At 45.6% G+C, this 12,950-nt stretch overlaps 1 protein-coding gene across 1 annotated transcript in view; it reads right to left on the bottom strand.

Annotated features, from left to right (window-relative positions):
* ATP11B (ATPase phospholipid transporting 11B (putative)) overlaps positions 1-12,950 on the bottom strand; it is a 134,797-nt gene that overhangs the window by 12,861 nt on the left and 108,986 nt on the right. The window contains exon 30 of the mRNA XM_006147387.1: positions 10,814-10,979. Coding sequence (XP_006147449.1) covers positions 10,814-10,979 — 166 coding nt within the window. The remainder of the gene's footprint in view (positions 1-10,813; positions 10,980-12,950) is intronic.

Raw genomic sequence — 12,950 nt, 5'->3', positions numbered from 1 at the left:
GCTAGCACTGCCTTCTGGCAGTGTCGGGGTGGTGGCTAGCACTGCCCTCTGGCAGTGTCGGGGTGGCTGCTAGCACTGCCCTCTGGCAGTGTCGGGTGGCTGCTAGCACTGCCGTCTGGCCGAGCCATCGGCGCCTCACGGGGTGCAGACGCGAGCTGGTGTCCGCAGTTACTGCCGGGAAGGTGAGCAGTCCGGGCTGGGACAGTGAGTGCTGAGACAACGTAATGACTGGACAACACGTTTTGTAACACTTGAATCCAGTAACCTTAAATCAGATTGATTTATTGATTTTATTGATTCAGGGTGTTTGTTGACTTGTTTCAATTTTGCTACAGGGCACGTGCACTGACTGGTGGGAGAATGAGAGCACCCCCTGGGGGATGGCCGCACTGCAAACCCTTCTCCGGTCTCCTCTAGGGCTTCTGGGGACAGACGCCAGAGCCCCGCGCCTGTCAAGCCCCTGGAGCCTGGACCTGAATCACGCGGCTGACCATGTGGGATCCACCCGCCTAAACACCATGCCAGAGGTGGCTGGTGTTATGTGTCTCTTAAATGTCATTTTACCGCTAATTTATTTTTATTTTATTGGAAGCATTGGTCCATGCTGTAGTGGAAATCAAAAACAAGAGAACAATCCTTTACCACATGTATTTGGGGGGCCCTGAACCAGACCAGAAGTGGGAAAGAGCAAGGATCTCGGCTCTGGTGCCTCACGGTCTCTGTGCTCTGCTCTGGTCTCGGGGACCGGACAGGGGCCTCACTGAGGGGACACAGAGGGCCGCGAGCACAGCGGCGCGTGTGTGCAGAACACCGCCTGAGCCGGACCTGACCTTAGTGACCATCTTGTGTTGTATCCACCTCCTTACACTTCCAGACCTAAAGACGGTACTCAACGTGGACAGCCCAGCAAAAGGGGTAAATACCTCGAAATGTTAAAAAATTGAAAACTTAAGATCACTTTTTGTTCATCTTTTTTTCCGAGGGGGATGAACCCCAGCTGGTTGAAAATGCTGAGTTGGCAGTTTCCGTAAAGCTCAGGATACAAACACGCCCCCCCCCCTTCTCCAGCACGCCCCCACGCTCACCCCCTCCCAGCTCTCCGTCCTGCACACCCTCGCACGGGAGCTCAGCCGGAGCTGCCGGCGGTACCGGGAGGTGAGAACTCTGGGTTGTTGTAGTCTCACTTCATCCAAGGTAAGGAAAGGAGATCGTTACCTTTTTATAAACACTGAAGAAAACGAGCAAAGCAATAGGACCGAAACTGGCCCTGGTGGCACCAAGGGTAACTTAATTTATCAGAAGTTCTGGCTTCCAGGGAAGCCCACTCCCCACCACACCTGCTGCCCAGGAACCACCACCCAATTCAGAGTAAGAGACGGCCACTCCACGTGACTGCACGGCTGGTGGAAATACTCATTTTGCAGAATTGCCTCTTGAAATAAATGCTGGCTTACTGCGCATATCTCCATTGTTTTACATCAATGCCAGTGAGCATTTAGATGTTTCTCTTGTTGCTTATACAAGATAAATCTTTTTTGGGAAGATTTATTTTTAATTCCATCTGTCATTATTTTTTTATTTTACCAGACAGAGAGTGAAAGGGAAAGCAAGAAAGCAAGCCCCCAGGCCTGGGACTCGAACTGTGGTCAGCCATGTGAGAATCCAGCACGTTTAATGACCATGCTGTCCGCTGGCCCCTCTTTCTTAAATCTTATGTCAGAAATGTCTTACATTTCTTAATTTTTGTTTTTTAGTCACTCCTATCACATCTTATTCCATCAAATCAAAGGTCTTTTTTTTTTTTTTTTAAGTTGTCAAGTTATTAATCATATTAGGTCTTTTGTCCTTAAACTTGCTTCATATGCAGGGCAAAGTGAGTACCTTGCATAGCCTTAGAAAAAGCATTAGGAAAGAAGCTTAAACTGCAATTACTACAAAAATGAGGGGGGTCGTCCTGTATTTATGGAAATGTTTCTCTTTTCGATGTGAAACCAAAAGTCTTCAAACATTCCTGACTTCCAAATTAGGTTAAGAGTAGTAAACCCTAAAACAAACACTAGCTTCACCTCATTATTCACAGTGGTCATGGACAGCGGTCAGAGACAGCCTTCGGATAGCTGGCACGGCCCCCCCAAGGCCTGTCTCTCTGAAAAACACCTAGCTCACTTCTCTTCTCCAGTATTCTCTTCCTGCTTTCTCTGCCCTTCAGTAACAAGTTTTGGAAGACAGTTGTAAATATAAATACCTCCATACTGTTTTCCAGGGATTTCTGAAAGGAGGGCATTTTTATATATCTTGCCTAACTGAGCTGTGGAAATAGGCATATGATAAGAATTTATTTTGATAACTTGGCTTATTCCTGCTTTCCAAGCCCCTGAGGCCTTTATTGTAATGAGGCCCTTATTCCACTGGTAATACGTGAGTGGAAATTGATCATTTGCATGGGGAAGGACATCGGTACCTGTGAATAACAACACCCCCAACTTGAATGCAGAGGTAAATCATGTCACAGGATGGAGGGAGAAAGCTCACTCATCATTTCTTTGTAAAAGTAACCACAGTAAGGCCCCTGTAACTTAAGAGGGCATTCTAAGAGCCTGATCCTCAACTCTGCCCCGATGAGCGCCTTGAAGCAAAGCAGCACCAGACCCATGTCTTATGGAATACGCACTTGAACTCAACCCCCTGGGGAGCTGTGGGCACAGGCTGTGACATTGCTTTTGGTATAGGAGCCAAGTGCATCACCTGCTCGGTACACGATCCAAGGCATAACAGATTGTGGCCAGAAAGTTCCTCACGTAAGCACTCCTTGCAGCCCAAGGAGGAGCCGGGACTATGGGTGGCCAGCAGGCGGTGTGCTGGTTAAGGTGCCGGATCCCACAGGGTTGGCTCTGTGGCCCGAGTCCCAGACGTGGTGGCTTGAAAAGCACACCGGGTGATGTGTGAGCGTGTCCCAAATCTCAAGATGAGAATGGAGAAGGGACTGCAGTATGGCCACCCCAGGTGACCGCTTCTTACTTTGTTTCTTTCCAGTGAATGCATGTGCCCTATGGCAAAATCTAAAACGTGTGTGCACCTTAAAATGTATCTTACAGAATAATTCATATTCTCCAAACGATTACACATTCTCTATGGTCTGATTAACTATGGTAAATGATTTACAATCTTTTAAAAACATATTTATAACTTCATTTATCATTATTTTGTTCTTTTTGATTTGCTACAGGGCATGTGCACTCACCAGAGGCAGGGTGGGGCGGGGAGTGAGAAAGCAAGCTGAGGTCCAGGACTCCCACGGCGCCGGCCAGGGAGGCCAGCGCCCTAACCACACCACGTGTCGGCCCCGAGATCTACAAACTTCAAGTAGCTCTGTCTTAACGTTTCACCATTTTATCACAGGGAAAACAATCACGTCCTCTTGACGAGTAATTACAATAAGCAAAATGTCAATTAGTCTAAGTAAAAATATACTCGATAATGACAGAATATCTATCTCCCGTAATTACTGCCAGTCAGAACACTCTGCACATCCCAATAAGGTCTCTAAGAGCTTGTTAGGGTTGAGTTCTCAAGAGGCGAGTAAACCAAATCTTCATTTTTATTTTATTTTTTTGTGGAGAGGTTTTTGCTATAGGGCTTGTGCGCTCGCCAGACAGAGAGACAGAAACAGAGACAGAAAGCGAGAAATCACTCCCCAGGGGGGATGGTCACGCCGCAATCCCTTCTCCTCCATTCTCCTCTCGGGATCTTGGGCACGCACGCGCATGCACGCACGCGCACCCGGCGTGAGGTTTAAGCCACCGGGTCCGGGATGTGAACCGCGGTCGACTACGTGGGAGTCCAGCGACATAGCCATTATGCTAACTGCTGGTTCCCTTCATTCATTCTTTTATTGCAGACACGACCATGAAAACTAACGAAAAGAGCTGCGTGTGCCTAGTGTGTGTCCGTGGAAGGCCACTGGGTGCTAGGGTGGCTCACTCGCCCCTCAGGTCACTGCCGAGGCGGCGACCGAGCAAGGCGTGCCTAGCTACAGGAGGACATGTGAACGTGCGAGTGCAACGCCGCGGGGTGAGTGAGCCCCGGAGTGAGACAGCCACGGCAGGCTTTCAAGAGAGGTGAGAGGAGCGTGTCTTTCGTGCAGGGTTCGGGTGAGCCCTCCCCTGGGCCAGAACTGTGGTGAGCCATGACTTCCTCGTCTCGCCGGAGACTGATACAAATGCCATGGGTGGATATGAAAAACGTAAAGACCACACAGAAGGAAAACGATGAAACCAAGCAACACGTGGGAACAGTGAGGACACGACGGAGGTGATGATGGAGGCCAGGCCAGCGTCCCAGGCTCGCCGCCGTGGGCGCTCCGCGGTACTACCTAGTGTGCGACCACTCCCCCGCCGGCCGCCAGCCTCCGCTAGCAGCTGCCTACTGTCCTCCCCTCTGTGCTGGCTTTCAGCAAATTCATGTGCTGAGCCGACTGAGCCCTGATCTTCTTCCATCTGGAGGGACAGAAAGGCAACAGGTCTCATATTACACGATACTCTCAGCGGACACAGGTCTCGAGTCAAAGCGCCAACTTGGGTCCACAGCCTGGGCACAACCGCACTGACCGCCACAGAGGTCTAAGAGAAGCTTCTCAAGGGAACACAACCAAGCACACGAAGCTCTGCTTTTCCAGTGCACAATGCTCTTACTAAGCGCACATTACAGCAGCCAGGTTAACACCAGGCTTCTTCCGATAAGATTCGATTCCTTCCGTTACATTCATCACTGCCAGGACTTTGAGTTCTCAGTGCAAAGGTATGCTTAGCTGCTCACCCTCATGTTCCCTTCTCAAAAGACTCTGAACCTTGCGAGTGCAGATGTGTGTAAAGCGCTTTTGGCTTGATTTATTTGTCAACAAAATAAATCGATTTGAAATCTAAATTTATTTATATATTTATTGATTTTTAGAGATTTTTGCTATAGGCGTGTGTGCTTGCTGGAGAGACAGAAAGTGAGAAATCACCCCCCCCCGCCCCCCGGGGTGTGTGTGGCCACACAATCCCTTCTCCTCCATTCTCCTCTCAGGATTTTGGGCATGCATGCACACACACACCCAGTCTGAATTTTAAGCCACCGGGTCCAGGACTTGAATGGCAGTCAATCATGTGGGAGTCCAGTGATGTAATTATTATGCCATTTGCTGGTCCCATATTTTAATTTTTTATTTAAAAAAAATTTTTAAAGGGTATACAGGCTTGTTGGCAAGAGAAAGGGAACATGAGAAATCACTTCCCACGGGGCACGGCCATGCTGGAACCCCTTCTCCTTCGTTTTCCCCACCCCTTGGGATGCTGAGCACGCACTCAAGGTGCCCCAGCATGTATCCCAAGTCACCAGATCCGGGACCAAACCATGCGGCTGGCCACGTGGGATCCAGCCGCCTTACCTATCACAGCACCGGTGTGCCCTGAAATATCTTTTTATTGAAGACCTACTCGTTCCTACGAATTTCAGTTTTGTTTTGCTTCAATTACCAGAGGGCATGTGCACTCCTGAGAGAGAAAGCACCTCCCCGATGGGGTGTGGTCACGCCCCTCTCTCCTCCATCCTGCCAAGATTTGGGACATGCATGCACATACATGTACTTTTCCTCTCCCCCTCCCGATGTGTTTTCAAGTCCCCAGGGCTGGTACTTGGACCAGGGCAGGCTGTGTGGGATGCGGCTCCCTTAACCACTGTGCTAGGGGCTGCTGCTTTTTTTCTTCTATATCTGTATTAGAGACTTTCTAAGGAAGTTTAAAAGTGTGCTTATAGTCAAACTTCCTTTAACCTTTAAAAACATTTTTTTTTTTCCCATTTTTGCTATAGGGTGGGTGCACTTGCCGGAGAAAGAGAGAAAATGAGAAATCAATCCCCGGGGGGAATGGTCATGCTGCAATCCCTTCTCCTCCATTCTTCTCTTGGGGTTTTGGGAATGCATGCCCATGTGCCTGGCATGACTTTCAAGCTGCCGGGTCTGGGACTTGAACTGCTGTCTGCCAGCAACGGCGTCACCTGCTGGCCCTTATTGAACTTTTCTGAACTTATGAGAATGTCCTCGGTAAATAAAAAGCAAATCTTGCCTCTTCTCTATGAGTTTTTCTCATCTTAGTACTGACTGATACTTATTTTATTAAAAATGCTACAATGAATTTCTCAAAAGTAATGAAAAATAAGCAGAATTCATTGGTTTCAAGAGTACACTAAGTTTGTGTGAAGACAGTTTAACAGCTCTGCTTATAATATAGGGGGGAGGGAAATACTCAAAATGAACTTTCTTTTATTCAAAAGAAAATTTTAATAGTTTGGTTAATGGTTCTTAAGAAGTATTAATCTGTTTAAAGAGTGCTTAACACTATCATATATATAGCCACAACCTTCTTTGTCATACGAGTAAACAGTACATACGCTGTCATGGGTCACACCCACGGGACACTGTCCAGTGCAGTTGAAAACCAGGCTGCATCCCGAATCCACAGGCGCCCCAGCAGAGAGGGGCAAGCGCACTTGTTCTCGGGCAGCCGAGAGGCCTACTGCTGCCTGCCTGTGCTTTAGTCAAGTCTGGTATTTCTTGTTAGTTTTTCTTTGAAGCTGGCAGTGAATTAGCATCTAAAACGACTCATTGGTAGGTGACATTCCAGAGGCCCAGAAAGGTGCAGTGACCTGGGTGGGACACTCTGGGAATGGCGCCCGCCTAACGCTGCACGCAGGGCGCGGGCCCTTCGCCAGGCAAGGCTCTGACCGGCTCAGCCTGCTCCACTGTGATCCTGCACAGGAAGTTCGGCTTACTAGTTTGTGACAGCCGGGGGTCCGTTTGATTTATGGCTTCCTTGCTCACTCTTTTTAAGTCTCGTATTGCTTTAAAAACGTGGCTTGATTTAAGCCAACGGATGAGAAAACACAATTTCATAAAAATGACTATTCACAATGCACAGGGCATCTTTATGTGGCAGCAGAGTTGGCCAGTGTTCCTTAGGTCACGAGCTCCTCTGGTCTTAGTTAAATAATTAGATGTTGAAAAATGTGAGAGGTACCCACTGTTTTCAGAGAGCCACCTACAACTCAAACTGGCATACGTACTTAGCTCAATCAAAAGCGAAGGCAAATCTCCAAGTTTGGTTTTAGCTCTCATTTCAAATATGAAATTTGGTTAACTACCACTCAAACACTTACTTGCATATACATCCAGAATTATTACGCCTTTGTAATTCAAAATAGAATATTTAAAAAAACATGCATTTAATAATAAAAACCCCAGAAGGTTGATACTTTAGAACAGCTCAACATTATGAACTCATGGAGTTACATAAAAGCTTATTTTACTGGTGCTTTGTGAAAGCCATTCACTTGCTCAAGTAAATATAGATTGCTTAGAAACTTTGAGAATAAAAAAATTAAAAATATATACACGACTAAGAATCCATAAGCCACTGTGACAGGGAAAGAAAACGAAAAGTGACAAAATTAAAAACACAGTTCGGTTATGTTACTTGTCTCTCTTGGAGCATACTGGAGTTCAAATCAATACACAGTTTTGCTATCTCAATATTAGAAGTTCTAGGACTGAAGCTTTCATTCCCTTCTATCCAAAAAATCTCTAGACAACCAGTTATTTTTTATGGAAACTGACAAAGTGGATCTGCCTGTGGAGATGAAGAAATCTCTAAGACATAGAAAATACGCCATTCATGTTACAGATGCACTAAGAAGCAGCAAGGACGGGAAACGCTTCAGCAGCCATCACAGCGTCCACACACAAACGTGCACGTGTACTTACAACACGGATGAAAGCAAGATAAGAATGTGCAGCTCACTTCAGGTAACTACAACTTAACATCTTACATTTTCTGATGGACTCCTGTAGCTTGAGTTCCTTACCATGCAGGAGCATTCTGAACTCGGAGTACTATGGCAAGCAGAAGCATTAGCATCGTGCCGGAAAAGGGAGTCAGGTGTAAAACTACATACCGAGGTACAGGTCTCTGTCCTGCTATCATGCGGAGCTTTCATCTCAAAGCAGAGCTGAATAGTTTTTGGTGTTAGCATACACATTAAGGCCTAATCAGAGACAGAGACAGAGCTGTGCGGACAGAAAGGCCCACTCTGTACCCACGCGCCTGCCCGTCCCTGGGTGGCCGAGCTGACCGTCAGCATGCAGAGGAGTACGAGGTTCTGTCCTCCTACTCTACCTAAGTCTGCTCAGCTGAGTCCTGGCCCGCGGCAGTGGCTGCAGTGCGATGAACTCGTCACTGAGAGCGACAGTGTTGGAATACATCTACAAGTGGACAGAAGAGGGGTGGGACAGACACGGTCAGTGAGCCGCCGTCACCTGACAGACACAGGACAACTCCACAGACACATCCTTTCCCATGAGAGCAGGCCACCCTCCGAGTGCACACGTGACGGGCACTCGCAGGGCTCTCGGCTCTGCCGTCAAAGCATTTATTCTTCACTTCACACCACATTGTTACTCTGGAGAAAACCGCCTCAGAAGCAGCGCTGACAGCTCTTCTGATACGTTTTCTTGCTACTTTTGGTAAACAGGGAAGGAGCTGGCAACTTTCTGACCACTTCTCCATATTCGAAATCAGAAGTGATGGTGTAAACCTGCAATAATACGGATTACTGCTGTAGAGAAGGAATGATGTCGGATGGGGGGTGTAAATAACCACTCACAGTTCCTGTTAAAAAAGAACAAAAGAGAAAACAACCTCGCAGGCCAGAGGGTCCCCGAATGGGAACAGAGATTTCCTCCTTGGATTAGACCACAAAGAACATCTGGTTAATTCATTTAGAAATAAATTTAATGGGCCAAAAAGGAAGATCATACTGGATTTTGCATACAGGTATAATGGCTGATTTACCACAGATTCCATTTTTAATTACGTTTAACATGTTAAAAGAATTAAAAAATATATAAACACTTTAAACATTTTTCTTGCCTAAGGGATGAACTTAAGGTACCAAATATCTTCCATATAATCCTTTAGAAAAAGTCCATTGGGAAGATAACAAGAATTAATGTCATCACCTTTTACATCATTAAGAAATCTCTATAAAAATATATCACAAATTTGCAAATGCTCTGCCTAGAGTAGCACTTTTAAGGATATACATCATAAATCACATGATTTACTCTGACAAAGAATTAAGTTTTTAAAGCTGTATCATTCATATATTTGGTGAAGTTTAACTGTAGGCCAAGGTGTAGAGACAAATTGTTCTCCATAGAGATCTAGAAAAAGTATAACAGACAACACATTAAACATATGAAAAAGAGTATTCTTTTACTGCAAGTATTTCTCTCTCTGAAAGTTAGACACAACGAGGCAAGGTTACGCACACACACTAAGCAATGCAGTGCACAGTGGAAAAGTCTGTCCCTACCGAGAAACGCGCACGGCATGCGAGACTGGCCTGTGCACGTCCTCCCCGGCTGGCTCTCGGTGCCATGGAACACCATCTTCCTCCTCATCACGGCTTACAATGATCGCCTTTTTCGGCTGAGGACTGACTACATCCAGGCCTAATAAGCTGCTTCAGATTCATTATCTCTAACGATCATGGAGGGCAGTCATTATTATTCTGATTTTGCAGAGGCAGAAAGTGAGGCTAAGCGAAGTGAGTTGCTCAAGGAGGTACATCTTAAATGAGCAAAACTGTATTTGAATTCAAGTTTGTCTGGTTGGTGTTAAAATACATTCTGTCTCAATGGTGTTAAAATACATGCTGTCTAGGATTAAATTATCAAAATAAATAAGTACTAAAGAAATGTTGATACAAACAACTGAAATTAAAATCATTCGCACACTGTTAGCAAGCCTATCTCAAATCACTTCTGGAACACTTACTCTATTTATAACATAAATTTACAACAAAATTTCCAAAATATAAATAGCATTTGCTTGGCATGTAGTAAACATATTTAAAAAAACGACCTCAACCTGGGCAAACTAGATAGGAAATAAACTTCACATGTATGAGGGCGCATGAGCTGATCAGAGTATGTTCTTGGGTGTATATGCCCAATGCTGGGTACAATTAAAGGGCAAATTAAGATTGATTCCTAGCTTGTGTACTAATTAAATATAATACAGAAAAGACACATTGTACTAATACCACGTCTTGAGCATCTACTGGTATGTGTGTGAACATTCTCTCACTTAATCTTCACTAAAATGGCAATGAGGCATTTCTGTCATAATTTATCAAAAAGGGAAACGAGACTCAGTTACAAAGCTACCAAATGACAGAGCGGGATTTGAACTGAGATCTCTCAGGCCCCAAAGACTCTGTTATTAAGCACCATGCTACATACTGTTGGTATTTGCTGTGGTCTATTATGTATTAATAAATTTTTACCGAGAGAATGTATTTTGTATAAATCTATCCGTAAAAGTAGTTTAGGTTACAAACATACTTCAAACTCTTTTGCTGAAAACAATAACCTGATAAATATTATTTAACCTCTAATGTTTCTAAAGACACGGCTTTATCTTTTGATAAAATGTATCTGATGAAATGCTATGATAAAATTATTTAAAATATATTTATATTATCATCTGGATATAACTTGATAGTTTATATTTAAAAATCCTGTGATTTTATTAATAACAATGTAATTTAAAAGTTATGATTTATTGGTAGTGAGAAAGAACAACTTTCAAACTATCACAGCTAGTATGGTTTATTTTGCAAACTATTTCCGATTTCCTGGCATAAGCGGTCACAGCAGCTGTTCATTAGCAAAAGCCTCTGGCTGAAAAGAAGACGGAACACAAGGGGCGGTTACCTGTGCCTTTTCAGTACTCGTAGGATGGAGCTGTCGGTCGAATACCTTCTTTACGATATCGAGAAACAGACACGTGACAACCATAAGGATTATGGCGAACCAGGCCGAACCACTGGACAGAAGCTGAATAAACACAAAGTACATGTTCTGGGAGCCCAAAAACGGCCTGGGAAGAAAGACAAAGGCCCATCAAAGGGGAGAGTCCCAGGCAAAGCAAGACCTCTCAGAGCACACTGGTGACAAGTAACAATTTTAAGACGACTCTGGGAAAATGTCCCAAATGGCAGATGGCATAATTAGGTTAACTGGGTATCTAATAAAATCAGATAGACTCTGTTAAAAATAAAATCCAGTTTAAGTATTTTCAGTGATAGCCACAGCCTCTACAAGGGGAAAGTGGCAAGCAGGTAACAGGGTAACTCTTAGAGGCAGGGTGCCAGAGAAACATCCAGCCCGTGGGGAAGCCACGGCGTGTCTTCTATCAAACACGCACTGAGACCTTTCTGATGGCCCGACAGGAACACAGACTTAAGAGGCAAAGTTTTTCTACAGAGCAAATGAAATCTGCATATACAAATCTCAGGCTGAAAGCGTTATTCAGAGGCTATCCTTTAAAAACGTTTGAAAAGAAATAGCAGGTAATGTAAAGATATCCTGTTGAGGTTTCTGATTATCTTTTTTGGTTTCTGCGCATATTACTTCAAGAGAATGTAGTGAACACAGAAAGAAATGGAGAAATAAACAAGACTGTAGAGTGAGATGTTTGTGAAGGTTCTTTTATGATCCTGAGTGGGTGTTAGTGTTTAGCTGATTCTCAGGGCTTTTTTCTGTTCTTTTTGTTTTGGAGAGGTTTTTGCTATAGGGCATGTGCGCTCGCCAGAAAAACAGAGACAGAGAGACAGAAAGCGAGAAATCCCCCCCAGGGAGGACGGTCACGCCGTATTCCCTTCTCCTCCATTCTCCTCTCGGGATCTTGGGCACGCACGCACACGTGCCCAGTGTGAGTTTAAACCACTGGGTTTGGGACTCGAACCGTGGTCGATTATATGTGAGTCCAGTGACACAGCCATTACGCCAACTGCTGGTCCCCCTCAGGGCTTCTTTTGCTTTGTTTTTCTTTTGCTTGTTTTTTGGCTACCTTCATTTTTTCCTTAATAAATGGATCAAGGGCACAGCAGACAAATGTAATACATATTTGACAGCGAGTTCTCAGTTGCCTATTACTGGCCAAAGGACTGCAGAACATCACTACTGTTTTTAGCTGTCAGAGGACACAGGCATCGCCCAAGAGACAGAGAGAGAGGAGAGGAGGGTAAGAGCGAGGGGAGCACCTCCCGGGGGTGCGGGCCATGAGGTCATCTCCTGCCCATTTCTCCACCCGTCAGGGTTCGGGGCAGGCACATGCGTGTGCCTCGAGTGCTCTCCAGGCTGCCACAGCTGGGATTTGAACTGGGTAGGCCGTGTGGAATCGGACTCCCTACACACAGGGCTTAAGCACTGTGCTATGGGGACAGCTCAAGAAAGGAGCTTTAAAGGAGCTAGCCGATATCTGAGCCTATCAATGAAGATGAGGAATATTGTCTGTCTTTGAGAGAAGCTAACTTATATTATTGTTCGTACTAAAACAAATTTAGAGGTGCATGGCCAGTGTAGACATTATAGTTTGGATCACGTTCTCTATAACATGGTTCCGAATCTGCGTTGGGATGGGGTGAGGCCCACTGGGTGGTGACTGGCTTATGATGACCACGTCATGGGGACAACACTCTTGTGAATAAATAAATGATTTCTCATGAAACCCGAGTGACCTCTAGATCTGACGAGGTCACTTCTCATCAGAGCTGGCTGCAATCCAAGAGCCAGAGAGAGAAAGCGGGCATTGGGCAAGCCACCCACCGGCCGCCACGAGGGCCTGCTGTCCTCGGCCGGCCTACCCACCAGGGTGCAGCCTGCTGGGCTTCCCGGCCCAGAACCGGCGCGTGTGTGTGCTCCCTGTGTCCAGGCTCAGCTACTTCTGACGGGATGCACTCGGGCAGTACAGAACAGTGATCGCGAAGTTGAATGATCGGGGTTTAAATTCTGGCCTTTCTACCTTTGTACGTGTGTGAACTTGGTGCCCAGTTTCCACACGGGAAAG

This window comes from Tupaia chinensis, unplaced genomic scaffold (assembly GCF_000334495.1).
Source record: "Tupaia chinensis unplaced genomic scaffold, TupChi_1.0 Scaffold000212_1, whole genome shotgun sequence".
Taxonomy (NCBI): domain Eukaryota; kingdom Metazoa; phylum Chordata; class Mammalia; order Scandentia; family Tupaiidae; genus Tupaia; species Tupaia belangeri.
Note: the sequence above shows the minus strand (reverse complement) of the source record. Positions and strands in the feature narration are given on the sequence as shown.